This window comes from Vipera berus (assembly GCF_964194415.1).
Source record: "Vipera berus genome assembly, chromosome: Z".
Taxonomy (NCBI): Eukaryota; Metazoa; Chordata; class Lepidosauria; order Squamata; family Viperidae; genus Vipera; species Vipera berus.
The window spans coordinates 20,708,042-20,732,267 of NC_138205.1; the positions used below are offsets into that span (position 1 = coordinate 20,708,042).

At 44.1% G+C, this 24,226-nt stretch overlaps 1 protein-coding gene across 4 annotated transcripts; it reads right to left on the bottom strand.

Annotated features, from left to right (window-relative positions):
* Positions 1 to 645: 645 nt before the first annotated feature.
* Positions 646 to 23,598, bottom strand: ATXN2L (ataxin 2 like). 4 transcript variants are annotated; one of them, XM_081344396.1, is made up of 23 exons: positions 23,491 to 23,598; positions 18,984 to 19,020; positions 17,643 to 17,699; positions 17,401 to 17,472; positions 16,928 to 17,078; positions 16,699 to 16,823; positions 16,501 to 16,592; positions 13,818 to 14,018; positions 13,243 to 13,445; positions 10,449 to 10,553; positions 10,126 to 10,323; positions 9,511 to 9,600; positions 8,800 to 8,864; positions 8,028 to 8,302; positions 6,459 to 6,528; positions 6,180 to 6,326; positions 5,977 to 6,046; positions 5,643 to 5,830; positions 5,423 to 5,552; positions 5,211 to 5,332; positions 4,155 to 4,364; positions 3,069 to 3,249; positions 646 to 2,010 (listed from the first exon to the last, which is right to left on the bottom strand). In XM_081344396.1, exons 3-23 carry the CDS (start codon positions 17,667 to 17,669, stop codon positions 1,961 to 1,963), a joined length of 2,772 nt encoding a protein of 923 aa, XP_081200522.1. In that variant the 5' UTR covers positions 17,670 to 17,699; positions 18,984 to 19,020; positions 23,491 to 23,598; the 3' UTR covers positions 646 to 1,960. The 4 variants fall into 4 exon arrangements, with proteins under 4 accessions (XP_081200522.1, XP_081200520.1, XP_081200521.1 ...); XM_081344394.1 differs by lacking the exon at positions 23,491 to 23,598 and adding an exon at positions 20,860 to 21,736 and having other exon boundaries at positions 13,255 to 13,445; XM_081344395.1 differs by lacking the exon at positions 23,491 to 23,598 and adding an exon at positions 20,860 to 21,735 and having other exon boundaries at positions 13,243 to 13,418.
* Positions 23,599 to 24,226: the final 628 nt, after the last annotated feature.

Sequence of the window (24,226 nt, forward strand, 5' to 3'; positions counted from 1 at the left end):
AAATAAGACCTAACTAGAAAATAAGCCCCAGTTAAGAGCCAGCCAGATGGGCGCATTTAGGGCTTATATTCGGAAAAATACGGTACTAACTGGAAAATAAGTCCAAATGCGTCTTTTGGAGCAAAAATTAATATAAGACCCAGTCTTACTTTCTGGGGAACATGGTATGCAACCTTAACCCATTACAGATCAGCATTAAAAAGCAGCACATTTCCAACAGAAGATAATATATGTAGTTTGGAGTTGAACTCTTGAGCTTCTTGGGTGTTCTGTGCTTTGTTACTTGCTTGCAGACATTTCATTACCCAATCAGATATCACAATTTTGGAGCACCGAGAACCCCACAGAAGCATATCTGTTATGTTTTTGTGCTGGTATACATAGAAAGAAAAATGAAATCACAAAATACTGAAAAAAAATATCTGCATGTGTAAAAAAGTGGGCATGGAAATGATTACTGTTGCTTTGATGTTAAAGAAAAGTGATTTGGAAAGTGCTCATTGGAAGAAGTGAAATGCATCACTTTTTATGTTCTCCAGCAGTATTTTAACTGCACTGACAAAGGTTTGTTTTTTTAAAGAGATATTGAATACTATCAACCACAGACAGCCTTATTTTTGCAACTGATTACATGAACCACTAACATCATTTTGATAAAATTTAATGTACAACTTTTAGCCTGATTACGCATTGCCAACCTGTTTCACAAATATGACCAGCAGAATTATAATAGTTGAGAAGGGACTAATATTCTTAATTCTAAAGATTGTTTTCTTCTATAGTGTTTTTTTCCTGTTAAAATAAGGACTTTTCCTTTACTCACCATTTCACAACTGTTGGTTCAGATTACAGCTGTTAAGATTCCTATATACAATGCCAGATCCCTTATACCTGATTTGACTAGCCAGGATCAAAGTAAGACTATGACACAGGTTGACAAATGAAAACTGCAATTTCATTGAAGAGCAACAACAGTGAACTTAACCTGTGCCCATTTTAAAAGAATTCTCAGATGGTGACTTGCTGAGGCATAAAACGGACTTTTAAGTGATTCAAAATGGTCTCTGCTAATAAAGATTTAACATCTCAGTCACACCATCATCCTTGGTTTGTTTTTTTATAACTACTTGAAAAAACAATAGTAACTTAAGACTCCTACGGAGTCTAAGTTGAATTATGGCACAAATATACCATTTCTGCTCATCCCCAAAGTCCTTAAATTTAATATGGTGTCACTGATTCCAAATAAAAGCATCAATTAAAATTTTAAGTTGGTGTGTACTGCATTCACAGCATAACCCCAGCACTAAAAACTACTGCTTTAGGATTTGCATCGCTGTCACTCAAACTACTAACCCTTGATGACTATTTTCAGAGAGGAAAATTAATGCTGTTAAGACAATAATGCTGAATTCCAAAACAGTTCTTCCAAGTCTGGTTGAGCTACGTATGCTGGACAGGTCACAAAGTCTTCCTCTCTGATGCTGCAGAACCACAATTAAGGTTTGTTGTTTACAAACTGGCCCTCCCACACATTCACCCCAAGCCCAACATTAGTTAGTTTAAAATTTTATTATTTTTTTTTAACTTTTTAAATATTTTTTACTTAATAAAAAGTCAAGATTTGTCCATATGGTCATGTCCTTGTCAAGTTAATGTGGGAAAGTGGCATTTGCTCTAGGAACCCCAATGGAGTTATAAATAAGAGAAAATAAACCCTGCCCTCCTCTGGGCAATGGAAAGGGGTCTTGCTCCATCCCGCTGGTCAACAGTACCCTGGGCAGGCTTCACTAAACCAACGGAACGGAAGGTGCTTGCCAAGAGGGGCTGGGCCGGACCGCATCCCTTCAGGGGCCTCTGCCTTGGGCACAAGGGATGGCCCAGGCTTGGGGGGAAGGGGAGGGTCAGCAACAGAGCCATAGCTGGCTGGGGTCTCAGGTCACGAGGAGAAGCGTGGACATCAATTCCCAGGGGTGTGGAATGGTAGCTGCTGGGAGGGATGAGACTGAACTGGAAAGAGAAGAAAGAGGCAGTGAGGAACACACAAGGCACACCAGAGTCCAAAACAGCATTATCTGTTATCCGCAGGACAAGCCCTGCCCAATTGCCATCAAGGCTCACTCAATTCTTCAGAGTAGTTATCTGATCAGAAATGCCGACTACAAAAATCTGTTAATTTCCACCCATATGGACATGCTAGACCAGGGGTAGGCAACCTCGGCTCTTTTATGACTCATGGACTTCAACTCCCAGAATTCCTGAGTCAGCTATGCTGACTCAGGAATTCTGGGAGTTTTAAATTTAAATTTGATCCCATTTTTATATCCCGCCCTTCTCTGAAGACTCAGGGCGGGTTACAATTTAAAGCACAAATCAATGTGCTTAGCAATAGCTTTCATTCTATGTATATGCCTGCTTATTAGGGCTTTTAGCCCCCCCCCCAAGCGGCATTATTACAAAGTCAGCTTATTGCCCCCAACAATCTGGGTCCTCATTTTACCTACCTCGGAAAGATGGAAGGCTGAGTCAACCTTGAGCCTGGTGGGACTCGAACCTGCACTAATTGCATGCAGCTGGTGTTACTTAAGGAGGCATTAGCCCACTGCTCCACCAAGGCTCTTGTTGAAGTCCATGAGTCATAAAAGAGCCGAAGTTGCCTACCCCTGCGCTAGACGGGGATGTTTGGTACATCAGAGGGCTCATCTTTCTTATTTAATCCACCTTCTCCCCACCCCGGCTTTAAATTTATTTATTTTATTTTAATTCCATATATATCCCGCCCTTCTCCGAAGACTCAGGGCGGCTTACAAGCTTAGCAGTAGCCTTCATTCTATGTATATGCCTGCTTATTAGGGCTTTCACACACACCCCCAAGCGGCATTATTACAAAGTCAGCTTAATTGCCCCCAACAATCTGGGTCCTCATTTTACCTACCTCGGAAGGATGGAAGGCTGAGTCAACCTTGAGCCTGGTGGGATGCGAACCTGCACTAATTGCAGGCAGCTGGTGTTACTTAAGGAGGCATTAGCCCACTGCTCCACCAAGGCTCTTAAATAACAAGTCTTACCTTGGTGGTGCCCTATGTATGTGTAGGGGGATGGTGTGGAGGCGGAAAGGGTGGGCACACCACTCTGGGGCACACCTCCTTGAGGGGGTCCACCATGAGTCTGTGACGGATGCAAGAGCATGACTTGGGGAGCTCCAGGGTGAGGTGGCGGGGCAGCTGCAATTCCAGTCTGGACATGGGCCTGCAGTAGACAAAAAATAGTTTTGAGGATTTAAATAAAGGATACCCCAATTTATCAACTAATTAGGCCAGCAGAGAAAATGCCATTTTTTACTAATTAAGGAACATATATTTAGCAACTGATGCCACTCAAATGTAAATTTAAACTGAAATTTAGACAAGGCGCTTAACCTAATTCCAAGCGTTGTTCAAAGCATATTTAATAACGAAACATTATTAAATAACAAATATAATTCATGAAACAATTGCTGTTCTTGCTGACACCGACACAATCTTTGCTCAAACTTATGTAGTATCCTAAAAGGGACGTGGTGGCTCAGTGGGTTAGGACGCTGAGCTTGTCAATCAGAAGGTCGGCAGTTGGGCGGGTCGAATCCCGAGGGCCGCGTAACAGAGTGAGCGCCTGTTACTCGTCCCAGCTTCTGCCAACCTAGCAGTTCGAAAGCACGTAAAAAAATGCAAGTAGAAAAATAGGGACCACTACAGTGGGAAGGTAACAGTGTTCCGTGCGTCTTTGCCGTCTAGTCATGCCGGCCACATGACCACGGAGACATCCTCGGACATGCGCTGGCTCTTCGGCTTTGAAACGGAGATGAGCACCAGCCCCTAGAGTCGGAAACGACTAGCACGCATGTGCGGGGGAACCTTTTATGTAGCAACCTGTTGATTTTTAAATGTTTTTTCCCCCCAAGTAATCCCGGTATGTATTGAAGTAGATAAAAATCATCACCCTGCCATTTTTCTCATACATCAACTGCCGCAAAAATAAATAAATAAATAAATCTTACTGGTGATATCCATCTCCTGGGTTGTTCAACACCACTCTTGAGTATTTATGAGGACAGAAATGCCTTCCATGGTCAAGACAGCTGCCCCTTTTCCCTCCCCAGAGTCAGGCATATTCACCTGAGTGACGTGGGCCATGTTGGTGTATCCGTGCTGCAGCTGCTGATGGGCATGGATGGCATAAACTGCTGGCTGTGGGAAACCGCTCTGTGGAGACTGAGCGCTGGGCCCCGGGGTCATGGAGGGTGGCGTAGCTGTCAGGGTAGCAGCGTGGTACAGGTTCTGCTGCTGCTGAGCACTGGCCAAGTGAGGTGGTTGTCCAGCTTGGTGCTATAGTAGAAAGCACAAGAGTCACACTTCAACCACCAGAGCCTGCAATATGTGTGTGTGTGTGTGTGTGTGTGTGTATACACATATATATACACATATATATACATATATATATACATATATATACATATACACATATATACACATATACACACACACACATATATATATTTTAAACTCAGGTTAGCATAACATTTTATCCGTGGGAAGGGTAGGAAATGACTCCTGGTTTTATTAACTTTGTTTTTAATTACAGGATTTTTTATTATTAAATTAGCCTTCCAGTTCTCCGATCTTCTTCATATAACACATAACCCTCCGATTAATTTATCATGCCATCACAGATTTAAAGGATTCACATTTTGAACATGTTTCCAGAGAAAGTAAAAAAAACAACAACACCACTACATGTCAGTTATGGTGGACAGGTTCTAACCACCCACCTGTCCTCAGTTCTGCATTTCCCTTGCAGAAAATACTCCCCCTCCCAAACTTGTTTTACAGTAATACCCAAATCAAGTCGTTGCAAGGCAGCATCTTGTTTTAATTCCTAGATCGCATTCCCCCCCCCCCCCCAAAGAAAGCATGCAAGGATTAGTAAGTTTGTCCCTGGAGCTTCGATTCTGTAACAGCAGTTTCAGGAACTGAGATAGACAGAATAATCACTTTAAAAGCAAGATTCCTTTTCATGCCAACCTAGAATTTCTACAGCTTCAAGGGTCGTGGTGCTCTAGGACCAACTTCAAATGTAAAATCAAATAGCAGGGGGTTGAGTGCCAAGACAAGCATTAAGTGTCTCCTATGCAGTCACCCCCATACTTGGTTCCTCCCCCTCCCTCCAAGTACCTGCACAGGGCTGGGGGCGGCATGTTGTGTTTGCTGCTGGTTGCCCGTGGGTGTGGTAGCTGGTTGAGGCTGATGCGGATGCAGCTGTGTGGCATGATGGGGATACGATTGATGCACTGTGGCTGGGGAGAGAAGCAGCAAGCAGCAGTCAACAAGGCAACATGGGGGGGGGGGAGAAAGAAAGCTCAGACTTCAGCTAATAATAAAGGTACCATAAAGAGTTGGGGGCGTAGGCTGTTCTGTCGGAGGATACTGTGGAGTAGATGATGAGACGATAGCTTGAGGGTGACTGCCAGATGTCATCATACGGGAGTTACTCTGCAGCATGGGGGCAAACACAGGCTAGAGGGAAGGAAAAAAAAAGACAGAAAATATGAGTAAAACAGATAAACACACCTATCTGTTTTCCCTTGAATTATTTATTGTCCCCACCTGCGAGGGATAGTGGGCCATGGGCTGCATCATAGTAGGCTGTCCTGTGAACTGTTGGGGATTGTAGGAGATGTACGAAGGGTATGGAGTTGCAGCTACAAGAGGGGGTCCCGCAGCTGCTGCTGCTTGCATAATGGGAGGAGCTGAGGTGGGCTGGTGCTGGTCTGAACGCTGGGGAGGTAGAGACCCTGTTCAGGAAAAAGAAATGGGTTAAGAAAAGCCATTTATACTCGTGGTTTTTTGTTTTTTCCCCTCTCCTCCATGTGGCTGAACAGTTGAGCCTTCCAGGCAAATTTCCCACGATCAACGATCCTCCGGCCAAGAATCTCCTCACCTTTAGCTCGGTATTTCCCTTGCTGTCCGGGCACAGAATTGGAAACAGGATAAGGGTACATCTGAGGTGTCTGCAGAGAATAGCAGTAAACATAATTAATTCTAACGGTATCCTTACTACCGTGCCTGATAACACTTTGTAAAGAAAGCAATATTTTGCAGTGCAAAGATAGGACCCTTCAGGTATCATTCTCCCCACCTCACCTGCACAGCTGGGCTCATGTGAATCTGTGGGATGTAAGAAATATATTGTGTGCTGTACATGCCACTTTGCCCCGGTGTAATCACCGGGATGGAGGGTGTAGAATGGGTGCGTGGCCCCGGTGATGTAGGCATACTTGTTGATTTGTTCTGGGGGGGAAAAAAGGCAGCAATGGTTAGATATTTAACGATGAAAGCAGCTATGAGATTACTGAACATGCTGTCATCCCCTCAAAAAACCCACCCCATCAACCCACATTAGTCCCAGAGCTAGTTACGCACCACAGAAAGAAGAGTCTTTGAGGGGTTGAATTCTTTTGCATTAGGATTCAATGTTGATTTCTTCACCTGCCTGGATGGGAGTATAATGGAAATGAGACAGGAACATAAAACATGCAGCAGTCTTATCTACAGGTTGTCCTCGACTTATAACAGTTCATTGACGGACCGTTCAAAGTTACAGCAGCACTGAAAAAAAGTGACGGTCAGGGCTTTTCAACCAGTGGTACGGGTACTACCTGTGGTACATTGGCATCTGGCAGGTGGTACGCGACCCTCCTAGAAAAGTGGTAGCGGGGGAGGGGAATGGGCTGAACCGGTGGTAACACCACACAAGCCCGAGCGGGAGATGGCTGGAGCTACAGGGCTGTCAAGGCTCAGCGGAAATGCCAGGATCAGCGCTTCTTCGGGGTTGTCAGGGCTCAGCAGAAGCGCCAGGATCAGTGCCAGGCTCCAGCTGGAGCTCGGCGCTGATCCTGGCGCTTCTGCTGAGCCCAGAAGAAACACTGATCAGCTGGAATATTAGGGTCTTGTGATTTACATTCAGATGCTTGGCAACTGATTCATATTTATGAGGCCAGTGTCCCAGGGTCACGTGAAGTGACCAAAACCTGCTGCAACCACCCAGCAGACGCGGGGAATAAAAACCAAACACACCCCCACCCCACCCCCGCTGCCAATCCTCAACATAAATGCTCACAACAATGAAAACCTCAGACAGGAGGAAGAGCGCAGCCGGGCAGGCAGGCAGTCTTGCTCGGCTGTGGCTTGGGGGGGCACTTTTTTCGGTGCCATTGTAACTTCCAACAGTCACTAAGTGAACAGTGGTAAGTCGAGGACTACCTGTACTTCACTTTTTTCCTTTTTTTTTTGGTCATCAAGTTTTTGACACCTTGCTAGGCGACTGGTGGTATTCGGATGTTGCCATTTCCTAAAGGTGGTACAATGGGTGAAAAGGTTGAAAAGCCCTGCCCATGGTCACATGATCAAAATTCAGACACTTGGCAACTGACTCGTATTTATGACGGTTGCAGTGTCCTGGGGTCATGGGTTCCCCTTTTGAGACCTTCTGACAAAAGCCAAGTCAATGGGTAAACCAGATTCACTTAACGAGTGTTATTACTAACTGCAGGGCTCCCCGACAGACTATCCAACATATAGTGAGGGAATGCACTAATAGAAGATACCCAGGAGATTTTAAGGACTTCCTCTGCGTAACAACGGCAGCTACTGACTGGATCTCCAAACTCGACATTAAACTCTGAAATGTTATTTCTGTTTTCCTCTTAGGTTTTATAATTGCTTCTTTTTTTAAAAAAAAAATTGTTTTAACTGTTCTAACTTGTAAATATGAAGTGCTTTTAATTCTGTGTGTGACCAGCCATACGCTAAATAACTAACTAACTGAACAACTGCATTGATTTGCTTAACCACTGGGGCAAGAAAGGTCACAAAACGGAGCAAAACCCGCTTAAGAAACGTTTTGCTTAATGACAGAAATTTCGGGCTCAACTGAGAGGTCGCACGTCGAGGACTACCTGTACTCCAGGGTTCCCCCCCCCCAAGACTCACTCTGAGACAGGACCATCTTCCTTGTCCTCTGCTTCCCCTTTACCCAGAGGACTGGCTGTCTGGGTCTGGCGCTCCATGCCCTCAGGGGATCCCTTCTCCTCCTTGCTGCTGCCTTCACAGAAATCCAGGCTGGGCTTGGGAGACTCTTCAGACCCTTCGCACGAGCTGCCTGCCCCAACCAACACCTCTGGCAGTTTGTCTTTTCCTTTCCCTTCAAGGGACTCTTTTGGCCGGAAGGGGTCATGGGTGGCCTCTGGAGAGGGGCTGGGCTGTAACTAGAAAGAGAAATGGGGTAAGCAACTGTGGTCAGAAAAACTGCTTTTATTTAATTTTTGTATTTTAAAAGTGCTCAGTGTTGTTTTTTTTAATCCTTTTTAAATGAAGGGGAATAAAGAGAACGTAGGGGACGCGGTGGCTCAGTGGGTTAGGACGCTGAGCTTTTGTCGATCAGAAGGTCGGCAGTTTGGCGGGTCGAATCCCGAGTGCCGCGTAACAGAGTGAGCGCATGTTACTCGTCCCAGCTTCTGCCAACCTAGCAGTTCGAAAGCACGTAAAAATGCAAGTAGAAAAATAGGGACCACTACGGTGGGCAGGTAACAGTGTTCTGTGCGCCTCTGGCGTCTCATCATGCCGGCCACATGACCACGGAGACATCCTCGGACAAACACTGGCTTCTTCGGCTTTGAAACAGAGATGAGCACGGGCCCCTAGTCGGAAACTACTAGCACGCATGTGCGGGGGAACCTTTACCTTTTAAAGAGAATGTGCTCACCTTAAACTGGGCTCCAAACTTCCTCAACTCCTCGAGTTGATTCCTCTTCTGTTCATTTTGGAGACCTAGAGCAGTGCAATTGCCACAACCGGAAGAGTTAAGAACTCAAAAACCTGAAGGGCTTTTTAGTATCAATCCCCAAGTTCTGTTAAGCTTTTTCTCAAACCTGGAACTCTCTTTAACATTAAAGGAGAACAATTGGGTGAGGATTAGGAGAGCTACATTCCTATAAACCCAGATGACATTGGTTTCGGTGGCCAACTAAATTATACGCACCAGGTTAAGATTTATTTATTTTTTACTTATCAGTGATTATTCAATTTTGTATTTATAGCCCACTTTTCTGAATGAGCAAGGTGATGTTATTGGGGAGTAATCAAGTCTTCCTTCATTTATCCCCAGAACAATCCTATGAGTTACGCCGAGATGAAGCAGCTGGCTCAAAGTCATCTAAGCGAGTTCTGAGTTTATTAATTACTATTTACTAATTACTATTCATTACTTTTAGAATAGAACGGAATTCTTTATTGGCCAAGTGTGATTGTACACACAAGGAATCTATCTGCCTTCTTATCTGTAGACTCTGCCTGACTTAGCTGACAATTTTGGAAAAAAAACAGCAACATGCAAAATATATAAAACATGCAAAGCAACTCCAATCTGGCTTTTAGAGTAATAAGGAAAAAGCTCAAAGACACAAAAGAAACAAACCTTTGCTAGTCTGCTTGACCAAATCTGAGGGCCCCATAACTTCTACAGTCCTGCCGCCTTCTTTGGTGGCACAGCTAGGCACCTCTTTAACTAGAAGAGGAAGGAAAGGGTTAGAAAGCAAAATGTATGCAAGGAAAGAGGAACAAAAGCTTGAAATGCACCTGGAAAGTACGGCAACTTCCCAAAGAGCCCCGCAATTTATTCAAATCCCCTACTCTCCTCCTCCAGGCAGACAAGAATTTGTTCTACTCTCTTAAAAACGTTTTCAGCTGATCAAACCTATCAAGTTTATTGAAAAATGGTAAAATCTCAATTTTTTTTCTTACTAGGGTAAAAAACAGGAAGGAAGGGGGAAAAAAAACACCACGAGAGAAGTTTACAAGTCGGCAATCCTCCCAAAGTCAGCAAGTTTCAAAAATCTAAACGAAGTCCTCAACGTTCTCAGAAACCCTGTAAATCGTATGACACGCTGACTGAGGGGTTTTGTGCAGCACAGCTGGGATTCTCTGGCCAGCTAACACCTATGGGTTGCTTTGTTTTAAGTCCATCCTTAGTTCCTTCTTTGTTGACTGGCAATCAACAAGACCTGCTTTACCTCCCAGTTTAAGTACCTACCTTCAACTGCAGCTACTGGGATAGATGCTGGGACTTTGGGTGAAGGTGGGGTGGGGGAAGCACTCGATTCCAGGGTAGTCCTTGACTCGGAAGGCGATGCAGGAGCAATAGGGATAGCTGGTCCCACAGGGGGGTCTTGGGAAGAGACTGGAACAGTTGAGGCAGACTTCGGTGAACGGGGAGCATAGAGGCGGCCCACTATACAATACAGCAACAGCAAAGATGCATTAGATGAGGGCTAAAAGATGGGGGGAAATTAATCAAGGCCCTCACAAAGGAAGAAAAAAAAAGACATCAGATTTGCTGCTTATTCTTTCTTCTACCTGTAGGAGATGCAGCAGAGACTTCCATGGATCGGCTGGTTGGGGAAGACATGTTCTTAGCCCCTCGATTGGGTCGTTGAGACTTTGGAGACATTCTAGACGGACCTAAAAACAAAGCAGCCGTAAGGGGTGATGAACCAAACCAGACACACGTGAACAAAACAAAACGTTCCTCTGACATCTATGGCGCTCCCCCTACTAGCCAACAATGACAATTCCGCCATGCCGACGAAATTAGCAGCCGCCTCGTTGCAACTGGCATTTCCAAATTCGGACCGGTCAAGACATTTAAAAATAAGTGAATGGTGATTTAAGTCAACGCACCAACCGGAACCCTTGTCCGAGGCGACCTATCTACAGGAGGCAAACTAATGAATGTGGATAGGTGACTGGCCCTACGGCCTGTACAAATGTGGGGGACGAATGGGAAGAAGCAGGAAACGGTGGCAGCCTAACCAAAGAAGAGAGGCAAGTAAAGAGAAAGGTCACAAGGAATCATCATGAGATGCAGCCATCCTGGTTCCAGGTTGTAACGTAGCAAGACGGAGTTGGGGCAACTGAAAGCGAACATGAAATCAGTGGCAGGGTAGAGGCCTGCTTCAGACACAGCGAAACTGAACAAAGTTGTCACTGGTATCGTTACTGCTTCTTCTAATTTTCAGCAAGCACGTTCGCTGAACGCACTTTGCGAAAACCAACAACGCAACGTCACTGTCGCAAGAGTCAGAAATTAGCCTTGGATCATTTTTTTTTCTGAGGCATTTCATAGGCTACTGAGGCTTCAAATCTATTTTCTCCCCATTTGCACTACATCTATTCCTTTCTTCTTCACTCCCTTCAATTTAGAATCTTTTTATTGATCCTATGTGCTATAAACTGCGTCACTTTCAACTTTAGTTATGCGTTTTCTTTACCATTCAAAATGCTATTCCCCTTCCTTTTATTGTTATTGTTCTCCAGAACACATGCTAATCTTCGTCCTTCCATTCCCCCCCCCCGTGATGGTCTGATACACTTTGTGATTTCAATCTGTCCATACTATTCATCCCACCCTTCCCTTCTACTCATCAACCTATCTTGGTAGCCTGAACCAGAATGATATTGCAATGAAGACAGATCGTCGATCATTTCCTCATTCAAGGAAGTGACCCCTTCCCTAAACCTAATTTGTATTGGTGGTGCAAGTAGTCCTTGCTTAATGACCATTCATTCAGCAACCATTTAAAGTTACAACAGCACTGAATGAGTAGTAGTTATGACCAGCCCTTTAGGCTATGGGCACTGAAGTGCCCCCACAGTCATATGATCAAACTTTGGGTGCTTGGTAGTGCAACTGCATTTACACTGCGCCATGCACTTCACCCACCCATACCATTGCCCTTTTGGCTGCCCTGCAATACCCCTCCCCCCCCTCCAATGTCCTCAGCTGACCTTTGCCACCATCTTCCCCCTGCTGCTACTGCTGAGGCACTAAAGGGCAGAGATGGGAGAGGAGTTGAAGTGGAGGCAAAGCACAACAGGGCACAAGCTTGAGGTCCTCGTCTAATGACTACAACTGGGACTACTAGAACTGTGATTGCTAAGTGATGCAGTCAGGTGATGTTTTGCCTAATGAGACCACTTTGCCTATCCACAAAAATTCCAGTCTCAATGTTGTTAAAAGGAGAACGGCTTGTCATTGTTACTAGTACTTCATTTCTTTCTAAATAATTCAGAATTTAACATCTTGTGCTCTTGTGGAGCAAGTAACCATTTTTGCATGGCATGCAGGCCAGTTTCTTATCTCCCCACAGGATCAACACCATTAGCCAATGGTTTCCGAAGAACCCCTTCAACCCAACATTTCCCCAATTCAAGTTGCCCATGTCAGTTTTGACCCTCGCATGAATATTTTTTTTGCTGTCATCCTCTATAGGCACGCTGTTCAACTTTCTCAATCTCCTTTCAAAATGCATTTTTCCCCTTACAGCAGTGTTCCTTAAAAGTGTGGTCCTAAAACCCCTGGGGGTCCCCCAGACTGACTTTTGTCAAGTTTCCTTGAAATCCAAAATTATTTGCCATCCTATGTTGAAAAATACAATATTAAAATCCCGTCAAACAATAATCATGACTAATCGTAGCTGCAGCAAATGGGGTCAATTTTAATTTTTAATATTATAAAATATAACCCGCACAAAGAAAAGCTCTTTTGAGATTTTTTTAAAAAAAACCACGTGAAAGTGTTCTTGAGAGAAAAAAAGTTTTAAAAAACGCTGCTTTAGAGGAAAAAGTAAAGCAGAACAAACTTCTTGACTGTGACTTTTCACCGTATCCTTTTCCACTTTAAAATTACGTCGTAACAGCAAATGAGTCAATTTTAATTTTTAATATGATAAATACAAACCGCACAAAGAAAAGCTCTTTTGAGATTTTTTTTTTTTAAAAATGTGAAAGTGTCCTTGAGAGAAAAAAAGTTTTAAAAAACGCTGCTTTAGAGGAAAAATAAAGCAGAACAAACTTCTTGACTGTGACTTTTCATCGTATCCTTTTCCACTTTAAAATTACATCATAACAGACAGGAAACACAGGGAGGGGGAAGGAAAGAGAGAGAGAGAGAGAGAGAGAGAGAGAGAGAGAGAGAGAGAGAGAGAGAGAGAGAGAGAGAGAGAGAGAGAGAGAGAGAGAAAGAGAGTCATGTGAACTTTCAGTCAGATGGGCCAACCTTTACCAAGGCTTTTTTTTCCCTGCCTGTTCAAGTGACCGTTTTCAATCCATTCCAGTATTTCCCTTTTAAGCCCGAGATCCTCTGCCTCACCTCCATTGATACCTCGTTGCTCGGGAGCAGAGCCAGTGTTGCTTTCCGAATGATGTGAACTCCCACGGGGTGGCAAGGAGCTCATGCCTGGCCTCCCTCCTCTAGAGCTACTGCAGCGTATGCCTCCTCGGGAGCTTTCTCTGACACGTTGGGGAAGTGGGATATATTTGCCCTCTCTGCAAAAAGAAACAGCTGGGTACTTTCTAAGAACAATAGAGAAAGAAAACGATCGTAACTTTCCTCGTCCAAGAAGCTGAATGCAAAATGCAAGGCAACATCTGAAGCCAAGAGACTGGCAATCAACAGGTGAAACAGCTTCTAAGTCACAGTGAGACCTTAGTGTTGTTTCCTCCCCAGTGTAGGGTAAACTAGCCACAACTGGTGTTCATTTTATAACTGGAGAGGCACCTGGCTATCCCAAAGTTATTTTATTAAGTTTTGAATCACCCTAAAAAAATGCTGCCTGAGCTATGCAGAGTAGCTAATATACAAATTATAAAACAACTGGTATCATTGCTAGTAGAACAGATTTTAAATACATATTTTTATTCGTTTCACCAATGCTGCAAACTTACCTGGAAGCCAAACTGGGGCTGTCTCTTCCAGACACTTGTCTTTGCACTGAACTGTGCTTCTCTTCTTCTGTGCGTCCATCATCATTTTCCATCGCAATACGCAGTCTATACTGTGGGCTTGACTCAATTTCTCGTGCCAGCTGTGCAGCTCTGGCCTCTCGCTGCCGAAATTCCTCTGTGTTATCTTTTTCAAGAGGGACTCTACCATGAAAAAGCGGCCCGTTGGAAAAGGGGGAGGGGAGGAAATGCAGCAAAGAAATTCTACAGATTTATCCAAAACAACAAAACAAAAAACTTGTTTCATTGTAAATACACCAACACCTCTTCATTTGTAACATGGTAAAAGACACCTCAGACCCCAACAGTTCAAAGTTTTTGATTGAATTTCCTAGGGTTTATAAATTTCAGATCCAAAACTATTTCCAATAAAGTTCTGGGTGCTTATTACTTATTGAATAAATCCACACACTGCATTTTGAGTTAAAATCAGATTTAGTTGGGTGACAATACTGGCCAAAATGTGCCCAAACTGACCAGTAGAGTTCTTACCATTAACAGAGAAAACAGATGGAGCAACAGATTTGCTCCTTCTTGTAATAAAAAAGTGTTATGTGAAAGCTTTAAATGATGAAAGCCGTAACGGGTGCATGAGATCATTTGTTGACCATGAAATATGAAGATTCTGATTCGGAATATAAGAGGAATAAACTGCAAAGAAAATAACCAACTGAAGGAAGAAAATCAGGCATGCTGTATTTGTGAAACTTAAACAGGGGGGAATCATGTAACTGATCTGATTTTGTGAGGCACTGATGGATATGTGCATGAAGTAAAGATGTAGATTTAATTATGAACAAAAGCACTAACATGTTAAAACAGTATGAATTGGTGCTATACTGACAAAACCAAAGTCAATGAATTTTGGAAAGAGTACTTAAAAATTTAAATGGGAATGACTACATAGTCAAAAGTGAAACTGAAATGGTCAGCTAGGGTTGGTTAGCGATATGAATGTACATGTACTTTGATCAGACGATGCCATTATGTAGTCTGAGACTCTAAAGGAAAAAATTGAAGGACCACTACCTGTTACACATAAATGGCAAAATATTACAGCCAGGAGATAAAAACTATTCACTTTAGGAGTATATTCCTAAAGAAGGGGACACAGATAGGAAAACGTTCAAAATTTAGAAATACTGATAAAAAGATTGCTAATATATAGTCAACTACATCTGCCGAGAAGAGTAAATGTTTGTTGAAAGATCTTTGAACGTAGTAAAGCAAAAAAAAAAAAGGGTCAAGAATGAATGGGCAGACTTAATACAAAAATCAGAAACCAGTATGAAAGTAGTACACTGAGGTGGCTTAGCTAAATAGAAAGAATGAATAAGCATTTAATAAATATATATACATATAAAGCAAGAATGAATGGGTGCAGGGGAAGACTGAGAAAGTAATGCCCTGGATTTGTAGTCCTCAAAAATCAGAGGAGAAATTTAAAAAAAAGCAAAGGGAATATATAAACTGATGTTCAGATGCAAAGAAAGCAAGAGTGACTTGCAAGCATAGAAATGTTTGAAGAGCGAACAGTGATTATTTATAGAGTTACATTTTCTTTTATTTCCTGCTTTAATGTTTTTGTCCATTACTCCTTGTTTTTTATGTTTTACATAACAGCACAAAAAGAAATAGCAATTGAGTACACACACATACAGAATATGTTTGTGTATGCACATATTCATATTCCAACTCCCATCTTTAATTGGATCATAACATTTGTCTTGTTTAACTTATGTTTTTATATTTATCTTCTATGATTACCTTGCGTTAAGATACCTTGCGTTAAGATAGGCAGCTAATAAATTTTATAAATAAACGAGCAAACAAACATGGAAAAATCAGGCATCTGCTACTTCTGTATACTGTTGAATTTAGGAACAGAACATAAACTAGTAATGTAGTGAAACATGCTGTATATATTAACTATATAAACAACTGAGTTGATTAGCGGTCCAAAGTGACCATCTTGCATGAGCTCTAATGTTCACTGCATTATTTATTAAGATCCATATCTCGTGTATCTTGTGCACTACTTTGTGCAACTCAAGAAGGCGTACATAATGCTCTCCTTATATTTTCCCCATAACAAGTCCCGCAAAGTGAATTGGGCGAGAGTGTATTTCTGTCCCAAAGTCATCCAACTGGCTTCCAAGAGAGGACTACAATGGTCTCTCAGTTTCTAGTCCTGCACCTAAAGTGAATCCTGGAATCCACCCTCAAGCGCTGATTGTACAAGGGTAGCATTATTATAATATTCCAATGGACATGTCTCATCATAGAACTTTCACTATTTCTGCTATATAGCCACCAACAGCCTGTAATGAACAGGTGGAACGGAGGACAGAGAAAGGATGAAACTATTCACAAATACTGACAAATTGAGATGATTGTCTCTGAATTGTCTTGTCAATCAGTCTACTCGTCTTCCTCCACTGATTTCCACCACCTAATCAAAGGCTTACAAGTCCTGGTATGTTAACCAACTCTCATTTATTACATGAAAAAGAAAGAAAAACTATCTAGACTCTACTTTAATAGCTTACCAAACCAACTGCTCTCTCCCCTGAACCTTCACATAAATATATATACACATATATATATGGCTAAATCATTAACTTACGTATATGATGAGAGGCTGCTATCGTATGTTGTCTTCACACCATAATTTTCCTCGTTGAATTTGAACATCTCATTTGGGTCCCAGCCATTAGACTGAAATAACAGATAAATGCTTTATAGTAGCTTTGCTGCAACAAAGTTTAGAGAAGCAGCTCTAAGTAAATCTATTTTGAGGACTTGAGCCATATCACTCACTTACCATATCTGATTCTAAGTCATAATCATCACTGTTGCTATCTCCCCCTTCCCAGCGTTGTAGTACTTTCTCTTTGTGCTCTCCGTTCACCTTAGAATTCATGGCAATGGCAGAATCTGTGAACTTATCTAAGACACACAACAGAAAGAAAGGCCAGGAGAGAAAGGATTCAAGTTCTCCTTCAGACGTACTCCCATCACACCTCAATTCTGTTATTTTAAGGCTGTATTACCTTTGGTGGCGTAGTTAAAATCAACATTGCGGAAGTGCACTAACATGACATCAGTAGGCTTGAACACCATAGTGTCTACAATATCCTCCCTTCTCGGCCCTACTGGCTGATCAGGCACCTTCTTGTGCACAGCATCCACAGCCAGCTCAAACTGTAAAATAATAATAATAATAATAATTAATTAATACAGGCTGCCTATTCTTACAATTGAAAACTACATAAATCTGAAAACATGCCGTATCACAATCTGTTGATGACTTAAGCACTATCTATTTCCAGACGTTCACTCTTGACATCTCACAGTAACAGGCTGCTTAAGCAAGCTTTGTGAAGTTTGGGGAGAAAGGATGCTTCCTGTATGCAAAGTTTCAATATAAAATAAAGCTAAATACTTAAGTACAACTAAGGTATAAACTTCATTGAACCTGTTAGCTAACATTCTAAGAAAACTAATCAGCAAAGAAAGTATTCACCTTAGAACTCAGGGTCTTAAAAATTCCTTCAAATGTGCTTCCGCTTTTCACTTTCACATCACATGTTGATCCCTGGGAAGAGAACCAAGGGGAAGGAATATTTTAAAAAAGGATACAGGAATACTTCAGACTGTGACTCAAAGCATCCCTGCACATACACCCCATCATGTACCTTCCACTCTATAAGCAAGCAACTGTACATCTACCTTTCTACATTCTTAATTTATCACCAGGAGACTCACCACAACTGCTGTTAGAAAGTGCAGCATTCGGGAATTGTTATAAACACCCTCAAAAACCTGGGAGAAATGGAAAAATAAGTGTCACCAAGACATCTGTAAGCAACCATTGCCCAATATTATAACACTCCCAATAATTAGGTAGGCAACTGAAAGATTCAAGAAAATGGCTTAATAACTATGTCATTTGTTTTCTCAGTAAGGAGCTTCTTTCGTGAATCTTATTATATAGGAGGCTTGGCCCAGCTTCAAACTGTATTACTACTTCTCACAGAGTTTGGACAGAGGGTCTATAGTTGAAAATGAACATTATGTTGGGATTTTCACAATTCAGTATCTAAAATTGAAGCATCCAAATATGTGTCACAAAATAAATCAAAATAATGTGGTTATGATACAGATTGATTTGAAAAGTACACTTTTCTTTTTTCAAAACAAAAATTGTGCCTATCAGTGATTTAACTCCACGCTTAACAAAGTTGCAAATTTAGAAAAAAAAACAAACCCAAAGTAATTGTAAGCAGACTTTGCTGCACCTCAACATGTCAAATGACACTAAGCTGAAAATCTACAGGTAATTTAGCATTACAAATTTGAACTAAATTTATTACATGAAATTACTCCAGATATTATTTATACTTTGCTATTATAGGAATTGCAAATGAAAGAAATATACAAATTAACATAAAGACACAGAAATGGTTTTAACTATAGTCATAGCAGATACTAAGATTCTAGGCTAGGAATTCTTTTACCACATGTCATAACTCAAAAAATTCGTAGGTTGTTGTTGTTAGCTGCAAAGTTGTGTCCAACCCATCGTGACCCTATGGACAATGTTCCTCCAGGCCTTCCTGTCCTCTACCATCTTCTGGAGTCCAATTAAGCTCACGCCTACTGCTTCAGTAACTCCATCCAGCCACCTCATTCTCTGTCGTCCCATTCTTCTATTGCCCTCAATCTTTCCCAGCATTAGGCTCTTCTCCAGTGAGTCCTTCCTTCTCATTAGGTGGCCAAAGTATTTGAGTTTCAACTTCAGGATCTGGCCTTCTGAAGAGCAGTCAGGGTTGATCTCCTCTAGGACTGACCGGTTTGATCGCCTTGCAGTCCAAGGGACTTGCAGGAGTCTTCTCCAGCACCATAGTTCAAAGGCCTCAATTCTTTGGCGCTCAGCCTTTTTTATGGTCCAACTTTCACTGCCATACATTGCAACATAAGAACTGAAGCCTACTAGCAAATATATTTATTGGCAAAGACTGGTAGTAGAAACCTCAAATCTCTAGCAATTACACAAGTCATACAGATCAGATATAGCAATCCCAAATGGCTTATACTACAACTTACAGGAGATTGGGGAGGTCCTTTGCCTGTACTCTGGCCCCTGAAAATAAATCAGGCACAAATGTAATTAATAATGCAAAATGTAAACTCTTTAAACCAATAGGCTACATTTGGTGCATACATTCATCATTCCTTCATCAATCCAATTCACAGGAGCTCTCACCACAAACAAGAACCCCATACTTTACTACCAAAATAATTAAACAGACTTCCTAATTCAGCTAAGAAAGACATAACTTCCTTTCTACAGAGACAACTTGATGAGAAATCAGCACATGTAGTATACATGAAAACTCATCCTCTACAAACATATAAAAGTAGATGGTGGACATAAAGTGTTACTGGCACATGTACCCAAGAATTTTCTCAAGTGAATGAAAAGCTTAGAATGGATTTACTTTGCCTCAAACCCATGATTTCTGAGCTTTAACATTACTTTTATCTAAATTCAGAATAACATTTTGTGCAAATCATCAAAATTTCTTAGCCAATTTAAAATAAGTGGGAGATAACTAGGTGATAATTCAATCAGAATAGCAAAAGGAGGTCTTTATGAGCTCCTTCATTGATAAAGAAAGAAAGATCCATGATCTTGTTCAACTTTATAAAACCGATGCATGGCTCGGCAAATATTATTTAGTCCTGCTCTTTCTTAAACTAGAAATTTATGCTAGGCTACTGAAAACAAACCAACCACCTTTAAGCAGCGCTGCTGGGCAAAACTCATTTCTGGAAGGCATCACTGCTCATAATATACAAGGAAGTTCTTTTAATTAAGCAGACCAAGCCAGCCCAGACGCTGCTGCTCCAATGTCTGTCCGAAAGAGTGGCTGCTGGGTTAATGGTTTTTTGATGTCTTTTTTAGTATCTTGGATTGTACATCAGCGTGCACGAGAAGTCAACGTGCAATGAGTTCACATGGTGTAACAAGATGGAGGTTTGTTGTCACTGTGAGTTGGGGGGGTGAGACAGAAGGGAGGCTCAGCTAATCTCAATGTACACATGGTTGTACTTTTGACAATAAAGGTCCATTCATTATACTCCCAAGAAAACGTAGTTCCCATGCTCAATTTTTCCATCCGAAATTAGATCCCTCCTATAAAGGTAAAGGTTCCCCTGCACATGCGTGCTAGTCGTTTCCGACTCTAGGGGCCGGTGCTCATCTCCGTTTCAAAGCCGAAGAGCCAGCGCTCGTCCGAGGACGTCTCCGTGGTCATGTGGCCGGCATGACTAGATGCCAAAGGTGCACAGAACGCTGTTACCTTCCCACCGTGGTGGTCCCTATTTTTCTACTTGCATTTTTTACGTGCTTTCGAACTGCTAGGTTGGCAGAAGCTGGGACGAGTAACAGGCGCGCTCACTCTGCTACGCGGCACTCGGGATCCCTCCTATAGAAGCAGTCAGGCAAGGAGGGCAACTCAGCCCAGGAGGGATCGAACCTTCCTTTTTTCGAAAGACAGAAGACCACCCCCACCCCACCCACCCCGCGCGCGCACACACACACACACATTACATCCCCTTTCAAAAATCACACAGGCCGGGAGAGATGGGATGGCTGGAGAAGATTCTCAAGGGAGGGGGGGGGCAAGTTTAGCGGCATCCGCCTTCCGGTCTCCCCAGGGCGTAAGCTGAGAAAAGCGGCACCCAATCAGCAACCAAAGCAGCCCGACTCCGCTTATCGGGTCTACACGTGTTCTTTTTTTTTCCCTCTCCCTCTCCTCCTCCTCCCCCCCCCCCCCCGCCGAGTCCTCCCGTCAACCCTTTTGGGGCGGGAACGTGCGACAAGTCCCTTCCTTTTCGGTCTTTTTTTTTCCGCCAGGATCCCTTTCCTTTTCCCTTCGTCGCTCGCCCAAACCAGCGCCTCTCGGGCAAGCCTTACCTGGTGCCGCTTCCTCCAGGGGGGGCTCCTCCTCCCCCGCTCCCAGGGGGAGCCACCATTGTGGCTCTGGGTCCGCCCGCGGCCCCGGGGCTGAGGTTCCCGTTGGAGCTGGCCGGGGGTGGGTTGGCTTTACGGGAAGTGGAGGAGACAGCAGCGGCGGCGGCGGCGACAGCAACGGCGGCGGCCGCAGCGGCCTGAGGAGGCGGCGGCGGCGTGGTGGGAAGAGGGGGGCCCGAGGAAGGCGCAGCAGGTTGAGGGGAGGGCGGCGGCAGCGGTTGCTTCAACATGGCGCTGGCGCTGGCGGCAGAGAGGGGAAAAAAAAGGGTCGGACGCCCCTGGGTGCCGCTCCTCCTCAGCACGCGTTCAAGGCCGTTGAGGAAAGGGCGGAAGGGAAAAGAAAAAAAAAGCGGGGGAGGGGGGAGGAAAGTGCCGAGACACTCGCCCCGTGCGCGCCTCCCGGAGTTTTGGCCTTTTACGTTGCCTCGTAAAGCGGCGAGTTTAATAATAATAATAATAATAATGAAAAAAAAACAACCCCAAACCACCACAAACCCCGAAAAGATGGGAGGTGGTGAGGAGAGAGAGCGAGCCAGGCGATCAGTCAAGTCAGCCGACAAGCCGGGCTTGTTTCAGACTTTGAAGCCCTCGCTTAACGAGGCAACGCCGTGCGCTTCTGCCGGCCCGGAAGGGGAAACTGACTGACTGACGGGCGGGCAAGCGAGCGAGCAGGCCGGCCGTCGCGGAAATGGGGAAGGGTTGTTGAATGCTGCGAAAGAGTGGGGGGAGGAGGAGGAAGGAGATAGGAGGGCGCGTTTCTCTTTCCCCCCCCCCCTCCCCGACACCCGCGTTCTCTGTTGGCTTCGCCTGGCGCGCGTCAGCAAAACAAAAAACGCCTATGTAGAACGTGGGCCTCGATTCCCACCTGCTGCCGCGGGATGGCTCCTCCGGGAGGGACGCGCGCGCGCGCGCCGTTTGGCCGCTTCGCTTTTTCCTTCCTTCCCCCCCCCTCCCGCCTCCGTTAAAGCCGGGCGCCTCGGGAAGAGGAGAGGAGGCAAAGTCGCGAGCCTCGGGAGGCGCCGTGAGGGGGTATCGCAAGCTCGCGGGGCGGGGGGGGGAAGAGAGAGGAGGAAAGAGGAAAAGAAGATGGAAGAGAGCGAGGCCGCAACAGAGAGAGAGAGAGAGAGAGAGAGAGAGAGAGAGAGAGATAAGGGGTGGGGGGAGGAAAGAAGGAGGGGGCGGTTGTGATGTTGGCGCTCAAGGGCCGCGACGCGGGCGGTCTCAAACCCCTTCCTGCCGAGGGAGTGGACGGCTCCGTCCCTTATCAGGCTCGCGCTCGCTTGTGAAGTAAGAAGAGGGTGGGGGGGGTGGGCCAGGGCGACGCGGATCCCGCCGGCCCGCGCGCACGAGAAGAAGTCAATCCGGTTGCTGCACAATGAGTCCCTGGGGAAGGCGGGGCCTCGCTCTGCGCTTGCGCTCTTCCCGCGCCCTCCTGGCAGGGCACGTTCGGTAAAGGGTTTCCTGCCGGCCGCCGCGCGCGCACGCTCTTGGCGTTAACCAATCGAGAAACGAAAGCGAGCCCTTCCAAGTTCCTGCCGGAGCTTTGGGGGGAAGAGGGGGGGGCGTTCCTCCGGTTAATGGCTGAGACCAGTACACATGCGTAAGAGGAAACAAAAGGCTGGCGCCTGTCGTTTCCCTCAGCTCGGTCTGCGCATGAGCGAAACGAGGGGTAAGGAAACGTGTCGCCCATGTGTGGAGCGCGTACAAATGGTAGGTTGGCTGGAGATGCGCATGTGCGGGAGACGAGAATCGCCAACTGTGACCAAAATGCCAGGATGTTAGTTACCCGGTTGACCCCGGATGACCTCATTCTCAGTATGATAGCTTTGGCCTCTGTGACCTCAAGGGCAGTGTGTCAAGGGATAGCTGAGGCTTGACAGAAATATTAAAAACCATAAAGAAAATACGTATCTCTGTATTAGACACACATCCCTAAGAATTGACGCTGACTTGAACACACATATTACACACATGCATATAATGTTGGCCATGTTAGTATTTAAGGAAATTTTATTATTTTAAACTCAGGAGTCAACAAAGGCTTCAGTCCCATAGATATGTACAAGAGAGAACCCCACTGATTAAATGTGGACATGAAAACACACTGGATGCATTTTTATTTAAATTGACTCTGAAATACGTTCCATTTCCTTCCTTTCTTAAGGTGCTATTATACAAAAATAATGAAACTGCTGATTCTGACATTCTGAAAGAGGAATTACGACGTGCAAAATACAGTCGCAGGACTATCTATCACAAAAGTTCTGCTATTGTCTATTATGCTGTAATTGTGATAGGAAAGACAAAGAGCCACTAGCACAGACTGGATTGGTGATAGGAACAGGCAGACCTAGGTTTTAGCTTGGCCTCAGTCCCTCTCAGCCCAAACTATTTCACAGGACCTTTGTGGAGAAATATGGGAGAGGATACTCTATGTACACTGCTATAATCTTCTGAAGGGAAACCAAGTTAAAAGTTAGTATGTCTTCCTGCATTTTTAGAGGAAGGCTCTCATTCCCTCATGCTCCTCATGGTTGCTGTGTCATGAACATAAAGTGCATTATATATACCAACCTGCTGACCTAGGCAATACTCCACTTATTCTTTCCAGGGAAAGAGTTTTTCCAAAGCAGCCAACAGGAGATACAAGAATGGCAGCAAAAACAAACACTTCTAGTGTCCCTAGAGGCATGAGAGAAATGGGCATTGCACTTTACTGACAATATGAGATTGGAAAATGGGGTGAGGAATTCACTCTACCTGCAGAACAGCAACCTGTGAAAAAACAAAGGTGAAATAGAATAAGGAACAATAGGAGATACATAGCACCTGTAGCTGGATTTGCAAAGTCTTTGAAGAAGACAAAAGAGACTAAATCTTATTTTCTTGGCCTTGGCAATATTAAAATATATGGATTTCAATTCCCAGAATTGGAGTTCCCCATGCTTGGCTGGGGAATCCTGGGAAATGAAATCCACACACCTTAAAGTTGAGAAATACTGGACTTAAGTGTACCATCCTTCACAGAACAATGTCTGTCAGTTTTGTTCTGCTAAGCAAAAATGCTCATGAGCACTTAGCCAACAATGGTAACAGATCCTTGTGTTGGTCTACAGCTGGGGTGTCAAACTGCTGGCCCGTGGGCCGGAAGCGTCATGACAAAATTGTGCCCACCCCATTGCCGGCAATGGGAAAAAAAAGTCACGATACATCGTGACACGTCATGTGACGTTGCGAGTTTGACATCTCTGGTCTACAGGGAATTTATCTGCTTGTCAATTGGAGCCTCTTTTGTAGGAGTTGGATCAGA

Coding starts and splice junctions, on each gene's coding strand:
- ATXN2L (XM_081344393.1), bottom strand. CDS start 21,146: ATGTTGAAGCAACCGCTGCCGCCGCCCTCCCCTCAACCTGCTGCGCCT. Junction 17,079..17,400: donor TTAAGACCCTGAGTTCTAAG/GTGAATACTTTC, acceptor ATTATTTTACAG/TTTGAGCTGGCTGTGGATGC. Junction 16,824..16,927: donor TTTTAACTACGCCACCAAAG/GTAATACAGCCT, acceptor TGTGTGTCTTAG/ATAAGTTCACAGATTCTGCC.